Here is a 21,099-nt window from a genome sequence, read left to right as displayed (position 1 = left end):
GGAGAGAGCTGCATAGAAAGCAAACTCTGGAGATCAGCAGAGGGTCCCTCTTGAGTATTCAGCTGAGTACAGATTAGCACATGCACCTAAGGAAACTGCTCAAGGCTGGGGAAAAGGCCAAGGCTATTTGCCATAACAAACATCTTTGAAAATATAATCCAGGAAAAACAACAACAACAAAAGGCTGCCATTGCCTCTGTGAGAAAAAGTATCCATATCCTTTATATGGATACTTTTCACATAATGACAAATGTCATTATACAAAAAGATTATGATTTTTAAGATGAATTCTAAAGATCAAAACGATTACATTCTGAGCGCAATAGGTAGCATTTCAGTACAGCAGATCATTGAATAAAGTCATTTTTTTAAACATTGTTTCATTATAATGTTGAGGAAAAAAATCAATTTCCTGCAAGGCCACTGTGTGGAGTTTGCATATTCTCCTTACGTCTGCATGGATTTTCTCCAGACATTCTGGTTTCCTCCCATATCCCAGAGATGTGCACGTTAGGTGAATTGAAAAGTCTAAATTGTCCCAGTCTCTCTGAGTGAGTGTGGCTGTGAGTACACCCTGAGATGGAATGGCGTCCCGTCCAGGATTGGTTCACATGTTGAGCCCTGAGATGGTGCGGTAGACTCTGGCCACCCACCACTCTGAACTGGAATAAGTAAGTTGGAAAATTAATGAATGAATAAATGCATACAAATTATTATAAAATTTCATAAAGTATACGATAATCATACAAATGCACCACAATAAACGATGTAGTATGAAAGCACTCAGGGAACCTGCCGCATTTCTCATTACTTGTTTTTGAACTACATGGTGGTAGGAGGTGCTCCTGACAATTTTCACTTTGCAAACATTTATTCTTTGATTTAATTCATCACCACTGTGACCACTGTCACTGATTCACCAAAAATTGGGTAAATAATTATTTCGTTTTTATTAATCATTCCTAAATGTATGTTTAGTTCACATTTATTTCAATGTTTAATAAAAGTGTTTTAGGACTTTACTTCGAAGTTTAGTGATGTTTTTGTGACCAGAACTATGCTATAGGAACTTTTATTTATATCAATTAGCCTATGATAAAATTGGTTTTGTTATATGTTGTTTCACTTAAAGTCACAGTTTTCAAAAATCTATTGATGACATTGAGTGAGGACTTACTATATTGATTTAGTAAAGCTATGTTTTTACTATGAACCATCAATTTATATGTACTTTATAAGAAAAAATGAAAAATTAAAAATATCACCCACAGTCCTTATAAATAATAAAAATGCTTACTTTGTGCTGTACTTTTTCCATTCTGTTCACACCTTTGACTTTATTCATTAGTGCAAGGTGTCACATTGCCAAACTATTTAAAATCTTTGTTTATACTCTTATCCTTTTTCCATTTATTTCAGTTTCTCATTCCTTCTAAGTAAATTTGTTTTGTCCCCTGTACCAGACTTCCAGATCCTGAATTCTTTGTTATTCACAAACTTTCTTCCATCCTCACTTGCATTTTCTTACACTCATTGAGCCTTTATGGTTATGCTCAATTTTTCTTTATATGGATACTTCTCACATAACAAAAATCATAGTCAGCAGATATTCATTGAACACCTATAATATGTCAAGCAGTCTACTTATTTCTGGGGGTAAAGCTGTGAACCAGATAAAGTCTCTGCCCCCACAAATTTTATAGCAGGAAAAAAATTCCCTACCTTTTTAAGTTTTTGGAAGAGTTTGTATGGAATTTTTTGTTATTTCTTCAATAAATGTTTGGTAAAATTCACCAATAATGCTGTCTGGGAAGGGTTTTAACTATATTTTTAATTTCCTTAATAGATAATAGAGCTATTCAAGTTCCCTGTTTCAAGGAATATATCCATTTGATCTGAGTTGTCAAATTATTTGCATAAAGTTGCTTATAATATTCCCTTATTTTCCTTTGAGGTCGAATCTGTAATGATTTAGTGATGTCATGTCTTTCATTCCTGATATTGGTAATGTGTGTCTTCTTTTTCTTCCTCTTCCTCCTCTTATTCTTTCCCCTTCTCCTCCTCCTCCTCTGAGGGGCAGCAGTTTTTACTACAGTGGGAGTTACCCAGATAGAGAAGGTGGCAGAGAATTTGTCACTGACTTTAGCTGAAGTGATAAATGGCATCATTGTTGCCCTGCAAGGCGATCAGGTCACCCATCAGTATGGTTATGGATGATAGAATTGCCCCAGACTTCTCCTTGCATGGCTGTTTGTGCTGATATATCCTGCTATATGTCGATTATTAATTCCTCAGGCCAAGGAGAAAGTCAATACAGAAATTAAGCAGAAAGCAACCTGGCTTTCTAAGGAAGACCCTAGGTTTGTGGAATTTGTTTAGCTGCTTGCATCTGGGCCCTTTGGGCCATGTTTGAGGTCAACATTGCAGGTTTACGTTATCCTGCTACTTGAAGTCCTAATGATAGTAGCCTTAATTAGATTCCCAAAAAACAGATTAAACAGATTTGATTCCATCCCTAGCCAACAGATTATTCAATTGTTATCCTGGAAACATTCACCAGAAGCCAAGTAGTGAGGAAATGAGGGGTGGATAACATTGAGAAACAATGCTCCTTGGCTATCTCACTTTTCTGCATTTTTTTCTCACAGAGGCAATGGCAGCCTTTTTGTTGTTGTTGTTTTTCCTGGATTATATTTTCAAAGATGTTTGTTATGGCAAACAGCCTTGGCCTTTTCCCCAGCCTTGGGCAGTTTCCTTAGGTGCATGTGCTAATCTGTACTCAGCTGAATACTCAAGAGGGACCCTCTGCTGATCTCCAGAGTTTGCTTTCTATGCAGCTCTCTCCTCTCCGGTACTTTGCTCCTGAAAACTCTAGCTGCCTTGGACTCCCAATTCAGGGAGATTAGCAAACTCTTACTAGATACTCCCCACCCCTTCCTGCACTGCAACCAGGAAATCCTCTATAATCAAGAAGCTGGGGATAGCCTAGTGCTCATTTTGTTGGTTTCTTGTCTCTCAGGGACCACTGTTCTTTGTTGTGTGACATCCAATTTCTTGTGAACCATTGTTTCATACAAGTTCATATAACCAGTTTTTTAGACATTTTAAGTGAGAGAATGAATCTGGTTCCTATTACTTAATGGTCAGAAGTGAAAGTCTTAATTTTTAAAGTTCTGTACAAATAGAGATACTCTGTTGATTGCATATGTGCCCATGTAAGTATTTAATTGTTTTGTGATGTTGAACTAAACTGAACCATATTGGGAAATATCACAAGATCTTTCTGTTCTGGATTCCTCTGTGTGGAGCAGAACACAAAGTAAAGTTGAAGGTTCTTAACACAGGAGCTTTCAAAGTTTAGGCTTCTTGGGCCAGGGTAAGCAGGTAGAATTTGGCCATAATAGCTTGACAGTAGTAGTGGTTTTGAAGTGGATATCTTTTAACACTTCTTTAACTTTAAAATCACTTAGGGTTAGCTATAGCAGAGACTATAATTTTTATCCAGAATAGCCCATTTTGTTGGGTAGTGATCTAAACATCTAGTCATTTCCTTTGAGTTTATAAGGACATAGAAGTTGCTCTAAATTTGCCAATATTTTGCCCTTTAATATTTTTAGATGGAGGCTCCACAGAGAGTAATTCCAGTAATTCTTCAAAACTGCCTTTCATATTCATTCATGGCTAGACTTGCTCCAGCCTGGAATAGAACTGGCCATCTCTTGGTACAAGGTAACTTTATCTCGTTCAGTCATTGAGGTTTTCTGAATTAGATTACTTCTATTATGTGCATCTGTTTTTAATTTCAAGATAATGTCAATTTTAGGGAATAATTCTTTTTTTATTTCAAAGTATTAAGGGGCTGAAAATGTTTTTGGTTACATGGATTGCTTTTGTAATGCTTAAGTCACAGCTATAAATGTGCCCATCACCCAAACAGTGTTAACTGTACCTGTTAGGTAGGTTTTCACCCATCCTATTCCTCCCTCCCCCTTCCCCCTGCTTGATTTCCACTGAGTTTTACTTCCTCTGTGCACATGTGTGCTCATTGGTCAGTTCTAATTTAATAGTGAGTACAAGTGGCATTTGTTTTTCCATACTTTAGATATTTCACTTAGGAGAATGGTTCCATTCTCCAGTTCCATCCAAATTGTTGCAAAAGGCATTAATTCATCTTTTATATGTCTGAGTAGTACTCCGTGGTGTGTGTGTGTGTGTGTGTGTGTGTATGTATATATACTTTTTGAATGATTATATTTTTTTCTCTGAACTTTCATCAGATATTCCTTTGCATTTCAAAGTATTTTTCTTAGCTTTGGTAATTTGACATCAAGCATAGTTGTATTTATCAAGCATGATTATTTATGAGTTATAATAATATAGCATATTCTGCAAATTTTTTAAGGAAGAGATTTTCTTTCTCAGATGGGAAAACAAAGTGCTGTTGGTAAGTACAAATGCTTACATGAATACATAAAACATTAATATAAATTAACAGTTAAAACAATATTATAGATCATTGGGTTGTTATAGTCTTTGATGGTTTGGTTATATCAGAGTTTAATTAGATATTATTGTAGTCAGAATTTCACCTGGGAAATCACTTCTGGTTCAAAATACATAGTCTACTTATATGAGAAAAATTTACTAATCATAATTGGAAAAAGTTTTATTTTCTCTATTTAAAGAAAATTATTAGTATGAAGGAGTTTGATTCTGTAAGCACTGCATAGTTTCCAGAATCATATCATCAAAAATTTTTTAGTGCTGATGTAAGTCAAAACTTTATTTCTTATGAGAAGAATATGATTGTTTTTCTCCTTTAAAAAAAAAAAAGATTATCTAAAGAGGCACAGATGATCCAAAGTATATAGTTTACTGTATGGCCTAATCTGATTTTTTCATCAGTTTGCATGGTTGTATGTAAGGTAGTTTCCTAAACAGTAGTAGTTTCCTAAACAGTAGTCCAGAGATAGTAGATAGGTGGGAATCCTGATCCCACAGAAGATATTATTACTCAATCATGGTGGCTCTTCTATCCTTTGGGCATAGCCTTAAAATCCTGACCTGTAGTCCACAACTATTTGATCTGAGTTGGCTTTCCAGCTAAAGCTTTTTTGTACTAGTTTTACATTTAAGTTGGGCCGTCACTGTGCTCTAACTCTGTGTGCATGGGTTCATTACCTAAATCTAGTTTCACCCCCAGATCCTATCATGAGACTACAATTGTAGAGCTTAAAGTTAAAAGTTCAGGAGAACAAAATTAGTTACTCCTGTATTAGGATTTTTTTTCACTCGTACTGAAATGTAATTACTACAGCGTAACTCACAAATTGTAAGTGTATAGTTCATTTAATTTTAACAAACTAAACATATCATTGTAACCAGTTCTCCAATCAAGAAACATTACCAACCTCCTCTTGCTATCTTCAGGTACTACCCCTTCCCAAGGTTACTGGTATCCTGGCTTGTCAGTAGTAGTTTTCTTTATGAAAAAAGCAAGATAGAGACTTCAAGGCTCTAGGAGATCTAGAATATATCTGCCAGTATATTTGAGGATATTTTTTAGTAAAAGACTATTCATGTCAGAAACATGGTGTGGTTCCTGTTTATATTTCACAAGGGGACAGGCTCCATATTTTTACATACAATACTAATATATGTCTTACATGTATAGGTATGTGTTGGGTTTTCCTCTTAACTATGGATGTCTCATTTTTCTTATTGTAACCTTGCCCTGCAACTACTTTCCTCCCGATATATTCATGCTGTTTGATACATTTGTCATCTTTTAGATGTCTCATCTGTAGACCATCAAATATTAAATAGTGATTATTTGAATTTTACCACGTGTGGAAAACAATCTTTTCCTAACTTAGTTTTTGACTTAAATAAATTAAGTTAAAGGGGCTTTTTTGCTACTAAAATACTTAATTTGATAGGATGGAATAATAATGCCACATAGTTTACAGGTAAATATTTTATTTTCAGTATTAGACATCAATGTAACAGAAACTCAAGTTTGTCTAAGTATAGAAGCTTGCACAATCAGACTGCCACCACCTGAGGTACCACATATTTTTATTTCTATAATTTACTGTATACTTTTAATATTTATTATCACTAGTATACTATTAGGTTTTAATTTTTAACATAAAAGGTGATAGGAAGGTTTTTATTATCAAAATTCATATTATTAAATGCTTGATCTATTTAGATTCCAAATTTTCTTCCCTGAAGAAAATATTCTGTCTATCCAACACAAGTTTTATCATATTTTTCCTTTGTTCACAAATCTTTCTAGGTGGCATCCAAGACTCTCCACAACCTTACCCAGTCTCAGCCTTTTATTTTATCCCCAAATGTTAACCACTTTGGTATGAGTGTCGACTATAGTCAATAGCCACAGATGAACACACACAGCGACTTTAGCCGACAGCCATGATGTGACTTTTCTAATTTTTCATTTGTCAAAATAAAATTGTGAACATTGAAAAATAACATAATGAAAACATATATGTATATGTTACCTATTCTGATTTACATTACAAGTAAAGCTGCCTGTAAAGTAAAACAAGCTTTCAGTGCTTTAAAGCGTTCCTCATCACACAAGAGCAAAACAGATTCGTAGTCAATGCACAGCACAAACTATCATGAGGACTATGAGTGCCAGCTGTGGGCAAAGTTTTGCGGCCCGTGAGTGCCATACCGAAGTGGTTAAAAGCACTATTTCAGCTTGTACTAAATGTTATCTTCATCACCTGCTCTTAGCATTCTGATAGCATGTTTTTGCAACTATTTTTATACGTAACACTTTATGTCTTCTTAGTAGAAGGATATGTCTTTTATTTTGAAAATTCCTCATAGCACCTAGCATAGAGCCTTACATATTAGTGGCCACTCAATAAATGTTATTTTCTTTACTGTAGGCCAGTGGTTCTCAGTGGAAGGGGTTGGAGGAAGAAATTAATGACTTTGCTCTCCATGAAACATTTGGCAACATCTGGAGGCAATTTTAGTTATCACAATGGGGGCAGGATGGTGTTGCATTGGCTTCTAGTGTGTAGAAGCCAGGGATACTGCTAAATATCCCACTGTATCCAGGACAGCAACCTCACCCCCACCCCAACAAAGAATTATTTGGCACTAAGTGTCAGTAGCACTAAGGTTAAGAAACCCCAGGCATAGGACAGAGGACTATTCCTTTGTTTAGAATGCCCCTCTGATTGGCTGTGCATGCCCTGCTCTTCCTTTAAGGGCCAGCTCAAATGCTACTCATCCATTTATTTCTCTGTAATTTTGTAATTACCTGTTATGTTGAGGCAATAGACAATTTAAAGATGGATACGATCGACTTTCCTGTCCTTAAGAATTATGTCCGCCAGTAGGGAAGCTGACCTGCACATAAATAACTGGAATGGGTGACATGGCATATACGAGGCCTGTCCAGAAAGTATCCAGCCATATAACTGTTCTTGTTATATTAGCAGGATACTTTCCAGACAGCCCTTATATGTCTCAGACTGATGAGGAACCTTTCCAAGGCTCCACACCCTATGTGATCCCCCACCCTCATTTAAACCCTCATACTATTCTGTGCCATACTATCTTAGCCTATTTTCTGTCACTTATAACAAATACCTAAAACTGGGTAATTTATAAAGAAAAGGAATTTGTTTCCTACACTTATGGAGGCTAAGAAGTCCATGATCAAGGAGCCATATATGGTGGGGGCCTTTCTGCTGGTGGGGACTCTATGCATAGTCCCAAGATGGTGCAGGCATCACATGGTGAGGGGGCTAAGCATCATAGCTCAGGTTACTCTCCTATTTCTTGTAAAGCCACGAGTCCCACTCCCATGATAACCCATTAATCCACTATCCATGAGTGCAGTGGATGAATCCATTCATGAGGGTTCTGCCCTCCTGAATAAATTCTTGGGTTTGTTTGTTTGTTTGTTTGTTTTGAGACAGAGTTTCACTTTGTGTCCAGGCTAGAGTGAGTGCCATGCCATCAGCCTAGCTCACAGCAACCTCAATCTCCTGGCCTCAAGCGATCCTCCTGCCTCAGCCTCCCAAGTAGCTGGGACTACAGGCATGCTCCACCCTGCCCGGCTAATTTTTTCTATATATATTTTTAGTTGGCCAATTAATTTCTTTCTATTTTTTAGTAGAGGCAGGTCTTGCTCAGGCTGGTTTCGAACTCCTGACCTCAAGCGATCCGCCCGCCTCAGCCTCCCAGTATGCTTAGGATTACAGGCGTGAGCCACCACGCCCAGCTAATTCTTGGGTGTTTGTTTGTTTTTGGAGACAGAATCTTGCTCTGTCACCTGGGCTAGAGTGTCATGGCATCATTCTAGCTCACAACAACTTCAAACTTTTGGGCTCCAATGATCCTCCTGCCTCAGCCTCCCAAGTAGCAGGGACTGCAGGTGTACACCACCATGCCCAGCTAATTTTTCCCGTTTCACTCTTGCTCAGGCTTGTCTCAAACTCCTGAGCTCAAGCAATCCTCTTGCCGGCCCTGAATGAATTCTGATAGGTCCCACCTCTCAATATTGTCACATTGGGGATTAAATTTCAGCATGAGTTTTGGGAGTGATAGATATTCAAATCAAGGCATATACTTTTTTGTATTTTTAGATTATATTCATTTTATACCTCCAATTTTCTTTTATAATAAGAATCATGAGAACTAACAGTGTGTCTTACCTTTGAATTTTCTACAGATGATACTTCTGTATTCGGCACTTGAGTTTGAACCAATTTAGAGATTGTCACGTATGAGTGAGCATAGAGATCAGAATACCACCTTTATTACTAGAGGGAGAATATAATTTATCATAAAAAATGGGGGCCGGGCGCTGTGGCTCACGCCTGTAATCCTAGCTCTTGGGAGGCCGAGGCGGGTGGATTGCTCAAGGTCAGGAGTTCGAAACCAGCCTGAGCAAGAGCGAGACCCCGTCTCTACTATAAATAGAAAGAAATTAATTGGCCAACTGATATATATATAAAAAAATTAGCCGGGCATGGTGGCGCATGCCTGTAGTCCCAGCTACCCGGGAGGCTGAGGCAGAAGGATCACTCGAGCCCAGGAGTTTGAGGTTGCTGTGAGCTAGGCTGACGCCACGGCACTCACTCTAGCCTGGGCAACAAAGCGAGACTCTGTCTCAAAAAAAAAAAAAAAAAAAATGGGACACTTCTAAGAGTGAAAGGGACACTAACCTGATGGGTTCCTGGCCTAGCATGTCCGAACTGGGATAAATGGTCATATTGTTTATTACTGGAAAGGTAAAAACAGCTATTGGAGAACGTGGTTTATCTGAATCCTAGAATTAGGCAGATTTACCTACCCACTTATGGCAGTAGTGGAAAACCACAGGCCTCCCTTGGAAGATCAGGCGCTGTTCCTAACGTGATAGAATGCAGGACCAGCTCTCAAGGAAGAGGGAGGAGTTGGACCAAACATGGTGCTCATTCATCCCAGTTGGGATGCACATCCCAAATGGGCTTTCAGAGAAGCTCATGGGAGATCTGCATGTGTAGTAAGACTCAGGTTGTGTAACTCCCAACTGTCCAATCAAAGTGGTCCCATGATGATGTCTGAACCACGGGAGGTCCCAATCCAGGCACTTATATAAAACAAGACCCAGACCATAATCAAGCTCTCTCTTTTTGTTATGACAAGGGATCCGGTCGTCATCTATGGCATAGGTATCTTGCTCTGTGAACATATATATTGTTCTTGCTCTATAATCCTATCTTGCTCCCTCTCAATAAATTTCATCTCATATTTGGCTTACTTTGGTGTGTCTGGTCATTCTTCAGCCATGAGCACACCAAAAACTGAGAACACAGAGCAAGACTGCCAAACCTGACAAACAAGAATTCTCTTTCTAAAACAAAAGTTCCCAATCTAAATACCTCTAGTATTTCAACATTGCCTACAGAAAACTAAGTCCAAATTCTTTAGATTGGCATTATGAAGAGGAAGTAATATTTATTGGTTACCTGCTTTTCAATGTGATTTTGGCCCCATAAGGACACTTTATAAATATTTGCTAAGTAAATAAATACAAAGGGTTAGCAGTCTCTTGGGGTATGTGGTAAACAGTTGGGTAGTTTGCCAGCCTTTAGAATAATCTGTGTTGAGAAAGGCCAGTTTCCACAAATAGTGCTAATAACATAGAGATCCCTGCACCAATTGGTTTGAGTCTCTGAATGGTATAGAAAATACCCAGAAAGATATAAACTCAAGCTATGTAAATAGGTATATGTTAGAACTGATAAGCTACAAACATTTGAAACTGATACTTACCTCCTTTGAATTCAATTTTAGGTTCTATTTTCCCTCAGTTTACTCATTCCTTTGCAACCAGTCTTTTCTGACATTCATAGCCATCCCTGCCCTAACCATCTTTTTATCACTCACTTTAGGCAGCTGATCTCTTATGCACAGTATATTACAGTGCAAGATTTATCTCTTTTGCACAGGAAAATATGTCCTTTCTCATTCTGAGTATCCTTGCTCTCTTACCTCACAGCATAACCAGCACATCTTATCTCTTGTTTCTGCATTCATGTTTTTCTGCTACTCCCTGCTCCCCCATCTCCCTTAGTCTTACCAAATGCCAAGGGAATTCAGAGAAGGATCAGTCACTGGATATGGAGGAGATGGTTCTAGATCCAGGTCTATAGGACCCCTTCTTGGTAGGAGTCAAATAAATAAGAGTGGGGGCAGTGCTTTAAGAAAGTATATCATTAAAATGGCTTGTCCAGGTAATAAAAAGTTGGTCAGCTTAGTTGGAGTTGTTGAAAATTAGTAGGCAATGAGGCTTGAAGATTGTTGCCCAAAAGATGCTATGGTGCTAGATTAAAACAGGGGTGAGGGACTGTGAACTATTCTCTGTAATCTTAATATAGTAGTATCTTTTTACCCATTAATACTTTAATTTTCACCTCCCTTAGGGTCTCTCTGTCTTTAATAACTGTAAGAAAATGCTTCAAGGGGGACTTTTCAGGGTGAGAGAACTATAATTAGCAAACTCTGGTTGGCTAAATACAAACTTAAATACTGTTTAGGTAGGGAACCTGAGGAACAGGGAAGAAATGTTCTAGGAGAGAGGGGGAGGGGATATAAAAGAAGAATGGAGTGTTGGCTCTGTCCTCTCCCCTCTAAAAGACCAGAAAGAAGTATAACTCCCTTATTTGTTCTCCATTTATAAAAAGGAAAAAAATGTAAAAAAATTGAGGTAAGAAGTTATTCTTCTAATATGTAAATACATGCCTTTGGAAGAGATTCAGCTTCCTACAAATTAACATAATACATAAAAACCCTGAAAGCCAGTGGAATAAGTACAGAATAGAAGTTTTGATTTGAAGGGTAAGAGGGAAAGCATAAAATACTTAATATAATGTATAGAAGAGACACAGGGTGAGCTGCAACATTGATTATGTTATATAAAGTGGTTATGCATGATTCAATACAACTTGTCTTTAAAACTACTTTAAACAGAGTATAACAAATATAAGTATTTTTTAAATGTTTCTTTGACAAATTCTTTGAGGACTTATGCCTTAAATCTCATTTCTATTAAAAGCTAAAAGAATTTGATATTTCTCAGAGTATTATAAAGGATTTTCATACTAACAAGAATGCTGTCATTGAGAGACATTCCATTTTAAGCAAGTGGTGCTACGTTTTGCCAAGGTGAGATTTCAATTTGTAGTATCTAGGGTGAGTTCCTCTTATTTTGCTTCCTCAACATGGATATGTACAAAAGTATAAACCATTTTGATGAATTTGAAAAACTGAATTATAACTTTAAAAGATATTGAAACAATATTGTCATACTTACAGAATCCACACATTTTTTATCAAATTACTAAGATAATTTTATTATACATTTATATTATTATTAGATTTAGTTTCAAAAACAGTGCTATTTCTAGATTTCTCATTATAAGTTGATAGTTATAATAAAATCAGTAATACCTTAGAAACCTATACCTAATAATTGTGACTTATCATTTGATATAAACTGAGTTTTAAGTTTGTACTATCTTCAGGAAAAAAATGAATTGTTACTAATATAAACAGAACTATTGAAATGGAATTTTAACTTAGGAAAAAGAACTCTAGTAGACTACACACAATAATTTAATCACTGAAGCAGGGAAGAGATAGATAAGGAACATAGATTTTACTCTAATTCATTCAACTCCTAACAGACTTTTCCCTCAAGTCTAATAGTTACAGGCATACCTTTGTATGGCAAAAATTTATTAGTCATTAGTTTGTGTTTATAAATGGCACATTTTAACAATTTAGTTTTTCCTAACAAGTCTAGTTGTTAAGATTTTATACAAATAAAGGCCATGTATGACAAACCCACAGCTAACAGATACTCATGGTGAAAAGTTAAAAGCTTTTTCTCTAAGATCAGGAAAAAGACAAGAATGCCACTCCCAATACTTCTATTCAAACATAATACTAGAAGTCCAAGCCAGATCAATTAGACAAGAAAAATAAATAAAAGGCATTCAAATTATAAAGGTGAAAGTTAAATGTCCCTTTTTGCAGGTGACATGATTTTATATATAGAAAACCCTAAAGACTTCACCAAAAACTTGTTAGAACTAATAAATTCAGTAAAGTTGTAGCATACAAAATCAATGCATAAAATTTGGTAGCATTTCTATACATTGACAACAAACTATCTGAAAAAGAAATCAAGAAAACAATTATATTCATAATAGCTACCAAAAAAACTTAGAAATAAATTTAACCAAAGAGGAGAAAGACCTGTGTGCTGAACAGTGTAAAATACTGATGAAAAATGAGAATAAAAGAGAAATGAAAGATATACTATGTTCATAGATTAGAAGAATTATTAATAGTATTGTTATTATAAAATGTTCATACTATCCAAATCAATGTACAGATTCAATGCAATCCCAGTCAAAATTAGAATTACATTTTTTCCACAGAACTAGAAAAACAATCCTAAACTTCACATGGAACTACAAAGACCCCAAATAGCCCAAAGCACTCTTGATCAAAAAGAACAATGCTGGAGATATCACATCCTCTGATTTAAAACTATATTACAAAGCTATAGTAATCCAAACAGTATGGTATTAGCATAAAAACAGATTCATAGAGCAATGGAACAAAAAGCTCAGAAATACATTCATGCATTTATGGTTAGTTGATTTTGAATAAAGGTCCCATGAACACACAATGGAGAAAGGAGTTTCTCTCAATAAATGGTATTGGGAAAACTGGATATTCACGTGCAGAAAAATGAAATTGGAGACTTACCTCACACCATATACAAAAATCAACTTAAGATGGATTAAAGACTTAAGACCTGCAACTATAAAACAACTAGAAGAATACAGGGGAAAAGATCAATGACATTAGTCTGGGCAATGATTTTGAACATGATCCCAAAAGTACAGGCAACAAAAGCAAAAATAGACGAATGGGATTACATCAAACTAAAAAACTTCTGCACAGCAAAGGAAATAGCCAACAGAGTTCAGAGACAACCTATAGAATGGGATAAAATATTTGTAAACCACACATCTTATAAGGGAAATGACTCAGTATCAAGGAAACAACCTGATTAAAAAATGGGCAAAGGACCTGAATAGACATTTCTTAAAAGAAGACATACAAATGGCCAACAGATATATGACAAATGCTCCATATCACTAATCACCAGGGAAATGCAAATTAAAACCACAGTACGATATCACCTCAAACCTGTTAGAATGGCTATTAAAAAGACAAGACATAGCATATGTTGGCAAGGATGTGGAGAAAAGGGAAACCTTTGTACACTGTTGGTGAGAATGTAAATTAGTATAGCCATTATGGAAAACAATATAGAGCTTCCTTAAAAAATTAAAAATAGAACTACCATATGATCCAGCAATCCTACTACTGGGCATATATGCAAAGGAAATGAAATCAGTATGTTGGAGAGAGATCTACACTCCTGTGTTCATTGCAGAATTATTTACAACAGCCAACATAGGGACTCGACCTAAGTGTCTGTCAACAGATGAATGGATACAGAAAAGGTGGCATATACGTACAATGGAATAGGAGCTTTAGAAAAGAAGGAAATGTTGTCATTTGTAATGACATAGATGAGTCTTGAGAACACTATACTAAGTGAAATAAGCCAGGCACAGAAAGACAAATACTGTATGATCTTACTTATATTTGGAATCTAAAAAATTTGAACTCATAGAAGCAGAGAGTAGAATGGTGGTTACCAGGGGCTAGGAAGGTGGGGGTGAGCGAGTGGATTGGGGAGATGTTGGTCAAAAGATAGAAAATTTCAGGTAGATAGAAGGAATAAGTTCATGAAACCTATTGTACGGCATGGTGACTATAGTTAATGTACCCTTGAATATCACTAAAAGTAGATTTTAAGTTCTCTGACTACAAAAAATATGAGCATGTGAGATAATGCATAATAGCTTGATTTAGCCATTCCACAATGTATATGTATTTCAAAATATCATGTCATACACATACACAATAAGTATATACAGTTTTGTCAATTGAAACAAAACAATTAGTACAATGTGTGTTTGAAACTAGGAGCAAATAGTTTATATATGGCTAGTAAGATAGTTGCTAAATCTTTTGGAACACTTTCTAAATCACATAGTTAACTTATCAAACTATATTTAAGCATTGGCTCATGATACCGTACCAATTCTCATTTTTCATAGTATGAAAATGGGACAAATTATAAGTATTCTTCATGCCACTCCTCCTGACTGTCCTTTTCAATCATATGAAGATTTCAAGATGCACTGGGATGACCTGGTAAGGAATGGAAATATAAATTATGTTAGCAGTTGTTTGATTTTATTTCTTTTATCTTAACCTAAGTTTAGTTTTCTCTAAGATGTTTTAAATTTTGTTCTTAATTTTTAGTATGGCTATAAACTTCCAGAAGATTGTGGAAATATTAAAATATACTGCAACATCTATTTCAAAATGATTGGAGAAAGGACCTTCACGTATCCTTTATGCACCAGTTGTAGCAGGTGGTCCCTGTCCACCTTATGATCTAGTCTCGCCCCCATCGTCTTGTCATCATTATTTTCAACCTTCTATATGTTTAAATGAAGCTACAGTACTTTTCCCTCTATTATAATGCTTATCTACACATGTATTTTTTGTTTTGCTTAGGATTTCCTATTTTTATTTGAAGATGAGTGAACTTAATAAGGCTAGTTTCTTTTTAACATTATTTTAACAATTTAGAGAACAAAAATATTAGGTAGAAAAAAAAGTTTATGTTTCCAAATACAAAGGCACCAATCATATGATTCTCCCTAGCTAAGAGCTCCCTCCAGTGGCATTGTGGATATTATTGAAAGGGTTAAATTAAAGGAATGGGTTGTTGGACAAAGATTTTTCTTTTGGGGAGATTATCTAATTTTATAAGCAAAGTTTAGAGGATTTGATTTGCACTTAATGTGCCCCATTGATTTGTTAAAATATATTTATTAATAGTTAAAAACTTCACACAAAAAGAGCACAAATACTCAAGTGAAACTGTTAAATCTTAATTAGTACTAATTTCACCATTCTTGTCTCTTAGCCTTTGTATGTGCACCTGCTGGAGTTTAAAAATGGAAGAAGGAAGAGCCATAGTATTCTCTTTCTGCATTCCATTGTTTCCTAATCCAGATATTAATAGTAAAACTGAGGTTGACATCTATCAGTCATTTCCTTTTGTTAAATGCCAAGATATTATTCCAAATCTTCAGAATAGTTTTCATCAGAAGAAGTATTAATTAATAACTGCTGTTTTCAAAGGAATGCTTTTGGAGTTGAATACAATCTATATGTGTTGTTTTAGTGTCCTGAGGTTTACTGTTTTGGAACATGTAACCTGTTCATTGTTTCGTGTAACATTTATTTTTATAATCTGGAAGGGTCGTAGTATCTTCCTTGTAACTTGTTTTTGGAATGTCTTAGTTGTCCAGTCCATTTAAAAGGCCACATAATAAGGGCATAATGAATTTTCTTGCTTGTGAGTGTTTGAATAGAAAGAATGAAGATCCCGGTGAAAAAGTATGCTTTTCAGCTTTGGATAGTATCAGATAAACAATATGAAAAATAGTATTTACTTATGCGTGTGTTTTTAACATTGCTATTTTAATACTTTTAAAAATCCCATATAAGTTTCTATCTCTTATTTACAAAATATTTGTCATTGGTCTTTAACATTGTGCAGATACCCTCTCAGCTGCATCAGAAGTCAGCCCATACAGTTCTTTCCAAGGGTAGATTTGGAAGGTGTGTTGAAAAGTTTCCTTTCAGATTTAAAATCTAAACTGCCCCATATATGTGGATTCCCCATAAAGATGACAAATAAACCATGCTACTACACACAAGAACTAACTAAACCTCACATACAGGTAAGAGATTTCTTATCCTATCTAGTTCTCCAAGATATACTATCCACCAATTTTTCTTGAATCTCTTGCCTTCTGGAGTGGAACACCCAATCCATTGTGTAGTAGTTCTTTTCTCTAAGTTCAGTGTTTCCCTAATGCTGTTTATTATTATTATTATACTTAGCCACTTATCACTGCTGTTTGTTATTATTGTATTCAACACAGTATTATAGTAGTAGTAGTAGTTTACTGAAATGTTTCGTTCAAGGATATAAATCAAGGATATAAAGGAGTTGGGTTGTTGGAAATTAAAGAGAATTTTGTAGAGTATTTATTTGGAGATGCTGTGCTGTCAGTATAAGCTCAATTAAGTGGAAGGTGAGATGCCTTCCCCTCGCCAAGTCAAGTAAGTGAAGGGCTTCTATGGAACCACTCAGCACTTCAGGTGTGCCTCCTGCAGTATGAGCAAAACAGTGGGCTGTGTCTGGCTCCTGTCTGACATCTTTAGGAAGTTAGTATGACTGGCTGTCTGCTGATGGACAAGTTAAAGAAGAAATGTCCATTTGGGGATTGGCCTATATCCCAGACTTTGTCAGAACAAAGGAGTAGAAGATTTAATGTGAAATCAGATTCAGAATTTTTGTTTTTACTGAGGCAGGAAACTTTCAGGGAGAGAGAAGTATTTCCTGCTGAGTTTGACCCTTCTGCATTTTTAAAATCCATTCTTATGGTGACATATGGCACACATACAGAAAAGTACATATGTGTACAGCTTAATGAATGCTTATGAAACACCCATGTAACCGTTACCCAGATTAAAAAAAAATAGAACATTGCCAGGACTTTAGGAGACTCCAGCTTGCACCTTCCTAGTCATCACTCCTCTCCTCCCAAAAGGTAACCACTATCCTGACTTCTATGGCAATTATTCCTTGTTTTCTTTGTTTTTATCAACTAAGTATGTATCCTTAAACATAATATTTTAGTTTTGCCTGTTTTTGAACTTTATGTAAAAGAAATCATAGAGTATGGATTCCTTTGTGTCTGGCTTTTTAGGCTCAGCATCATGTTTGTGACATTTCATCCATGTTGTTCTACTTAGCTATAGTCAGTTCATTTTCATTTTTATGTAGTATTTTATTATATGATTATGCTACAGTTTATTTAGAATACTATGGAAAGATATTTGGATTGTTTCTGTTTGGAGGTTATCACTAGTAATGCTGCAGTGAACATTCTTGTGTGTATCTCCTGGTACACATGTCCATGAAAGCTCCAGGAGTGGAATTGGTATGTATATTTCCAGCTTCAGGAGCTATGCCAGACTATTTGCCTAAGTGGTTGTACTAGTTTGTACTTCCCCTCACCTCCACCCAAGCAGTCTAGAAGAATTTATGTTGCTCTACATGCTTGCCCACATTTGGTATTGTCAGTCTTTAATTTCAGCCATTCTAGTAGGTGTATTTAATGAGTATCTTTTCATATATATGTTGGCCATTTGGGTATCTTTTTTAAAGTGCCTCTCTTTCATTGTTCTATGTTATATTTGTTTGTTTGATTGATTGATTTGTAGGTATTCTTAACATATGCCAGGCATAGTTCTTTATTAGTTATATGCAATTAGCTTCTTCCATTCTGTGATATACTTTCTCACTCTCTTAATGGTATCTTGCTGTCTTTTGGCAGAGCCTTCGTTTGTAGTCAAAATTATCAGTATTTTTTATGTTTGGTGCTTTTTGTGTCCTGTTTAAAAATATTTCTATACCCCAAATTCATGAAGATATTCTCCTGTATTATCAACTAATAAAAGGTTTATTGTTTTCCATTCACCTTTAGGTCTACAATACAATTGAAATTTATTTTTATAATATGACATGATGTAGGGAATCAGGTTTCTTTCTTAATATGTATATCCATTTGTCCAAGAAAAAAAAAAGACCATTCTTTCTCTGCTACATTTTTTCCCTAATACATTTCCTCCCAATATTTTGCAGTACTACCTTTATCATAAATCAAGTGTCTTAGGTGTGTGGCATTGTTTCTGGGCTATCTAATCTCTTTCTCTGGCCTGTTTGTTTATTCTTGCACCAATACCACACTTTTAGAATTATCTTAATAAATTTTAAATTTTATATTTATTATAAATAGTGTTGTGATAACATTAAATTTTATGATATTTTTGAGATCTGATAAAGTATCTTAGCTATTCTTTATCTGTGTATTCCCATATATGTTTAGTTTTAACTTATCAAGTTACACACACACATACACTCACTCTGTCTCACACACACACACACACATACACACACACACACACATAGAGCCTGTTGAGATTTTGGTTAGAATTTCATTGAGTCTTATGATTCATCAATCTTGTGTATTTCTTCCCCCATTAAATATATCTTCTTTAATTTATCTCAATAATAATTTATAATTTTATGTATAGGGGAGTCTTATGTACTTTTATAATGCTTATTCCTAGGGGTTTCATATTTTTTAATGTTATTGTGAATGGTGTCTTTTTAAAATTTTTATTTCTTTATTATTTAAAATATTTTCCAATTTTCACTTGGATTTCTCTTTTGTCCCATGAGTTAAAGTATATTTCTTAATTTTCTAAAATATGGAAATTTTCTAGTTATCTTTTGTTTATGTGTTTGTAGCTTAAATGTATTATAATCTATCAGATGCCAAGAGGTGGTTCCAATCTCTTACTATGATTGTGGATTTGTCTGTTTCTCCTACTTTCAGCTTTTGCGTTTTGTATTCTGAGTTATTATCTACATGTAAATTGGAATTTGGAATTGTTTGTCTTCCTGATCAGGGGCCAAGTCCTCTTACTATTAGTTGGAGAAAAATGGTACAAAAACATGACAACCTAAACATCAGGGGGCAAGGACAAGGCCATTTCCTTAGAAGAGAGTGTGAGTAGACAGATACCAATTGACATCTTTATGATAGTATTAAAACCTTGTCCAGAAATAATATTTTTTTAAAGTTTAGTTGCTGGCCAAGTTCTAATCTGAGGAATTTGGAAAAAGATATGTCACTACATCATCCATTTTTATTGAATATATTTATAGAGTACCTAATATTTTCAGCTCATGTCTGTTTTAGAGTTAGTGAATCAGAATGATGTACTTGTGAAAATTTGCTTCATAAATGTCAAGTAACACTTAATTGAAAATTCTGATCTTCATATTACTCCTGACAAAAAGAATTTATCCTACTCAATCATATTGAGTGCGCTCTGTATACCAGCTGCTTTTATGTGTATTATCTCATTTAAATCATCAAAATTGATCTTTTGGATAAAGAATTGTTTTCTTAATTTTGCAGAAGAGGAAACGGAAGCTCAGAGCATCCAAATAATTTAACCAAAGCCACACGATTAATACATTACAAAATTAGAATTGAAACCCAGATAGTCAGATTCTTAATCCTGAATTTGAAGAAGTTTAGTTTTGTGGCTGAGAGCTCAAGCCCTAGGAACAGGCAGCTTAGATTTGAACCCCTTACTACTTGTGTAATTTTTAGCAAGTTTTTAAATTTCTCTTTGCTTCAGTTTCCTCAGCTGTAAAATGGTGTGGGGGCTAGTGGTGGTGGTAATGATAACACTTGTCACAGATTGCGTACTCTAGGAGTCTAGTGCATGTGATGTTTCTTAGGGACTGCCCTTCAAAGCAAACTGCATGGAAGGCAGGAAGAAAGCAAGATTGGGTAAAAGGAGAAGTGAAAAGCAAGGCAGGCACCAGATAGCCTTGGCCAACCTTCTGAGGAGCTCTGAGACTAAAATGGCTCATCAGAGTTGTTCTGCATTAGCCAAAATAGCCAGGCCTTTATAACCCTTCCAGTGTTGTAATTTGATTTGGGCCACCCTGAGACAGACATGTCCTTGGACAGTGGCTCTCTATGACCAAGGCAGTCCCAGCAGCAGGGGGCAGCAAGTCCTTCCTTGAAGGGGGTCGTGTCTTTTGCAGTACTTACTTCATAGGGATTATTTCTTAGGAATAATGAGATAATACTTAGAATAGTTTCTTGTGTAATACTTAGCTCTCAGTAAATGTTAGTTGTTATTACTGAACTACATACATGTTAGCTCTAACATTCATGCAGTGTTAAAAAGTTAAGTTTAAAAAATGAAAAATAAATTGAGCAGACTACTTGATAAAACTCCACTATTTTTTTTAAAAAAACTAAAGTAACAGGAGTGGTTAGCCAAACTAAGTTTTTTTAAACTTATAGAAATTTTCAAAGATATATAAAAGAGATTAGTATAATAACCTTTCATGTGCCTATCATCTAATTTCCCTTTGACATATTTTTGGGTAAGGGGTAAACTGGAAGCTTTTAAAATAAATCCCATTTGTGACATTATTTCACCTGTGAAGACTGTAGTGTGCATTTCTGTCTCATAAGAGCTTTTAAAAAACATTTTTAAATAGCCTCCATGCCATTATTACCCCTAACAGAATTAACAGTAGTTTCTTAATATTGTTATGTACCAGTTCACACTGCAATTCCTCATTTATCTCAAAGATTTATTTTTAGGAGTTTTGTTTAAATCAGAATCCAAACAAGGTCTGCATAATTTCATTTATTATATCTCTCAAGTTTCTTTATAACATTCTAAACCCTCTCCACTTTTATTTATGTCAGTTATTTG

At 35.3% G+C, this 21,099-nt stretch overlaps 1 protein-coding gene across 1 annotated transcript in view; it reads left to right on the top strand.

Annotated features, from left to right (window-relative positions):
- C17H18orf63 (chromosome 17 C18orf63 homolog) overlaps window positions 1-21,099 on the top strand; it is a 50,252-nt gene that overhangs the window by 6,047 nt on the left and 23,106 nt on the right. Inside the window, exons 4-10 of the mRNA XM_075993741.1 lie at window positions 3,618-3,729; window positions 4,403-4,444; window positions 5,989-6,065; window positions 11,597-11,706; window positions 14,751-14,847; window positions 14,959-15,044; window positions 16,271-16,454. Of these exons, the coding sequence (XP_075849856.1) occupies window positions 3,618-3,729; window positions 4,403-4,444; window positions 5,989-6,065; window positions 11,597-11,706; window positions 14,751-14,847; window positions 14,959-15,044; window positions 16,271-16,454 (708 nt within the window). The remainder of the gene's footprint in view (window positions 1-3,617; window positions 3,730-4,402; window positions 4,445-5,988; window positions 6,066-11,596; window positions 11,707-14,750; window positions 14,848-14,958; window positions 15,045-16,270; window positions 16,455-21,099) is intronic.

This window comes from Microcebus murinus, chromosome 17 (assembly GCF_040939455.1).
Source record: "Microcebus murinus isolate Inina chromosome 17, M.murinus_Inina_mat1.0, whole genome shotgun sequence".
NCBI classification, from domain to species: domain Eukaryota; kingdom Metazoa; phylum Chordata; class Mammalia; order Primates; family Cheirogaleidae; genus Microcebus; species Microcebus murinus.
The sequence above is the reverse complement of the archived record's forward strand: the minus strand, read 5'-3'. Positions and strand labels throughout refer to the sequence as shown.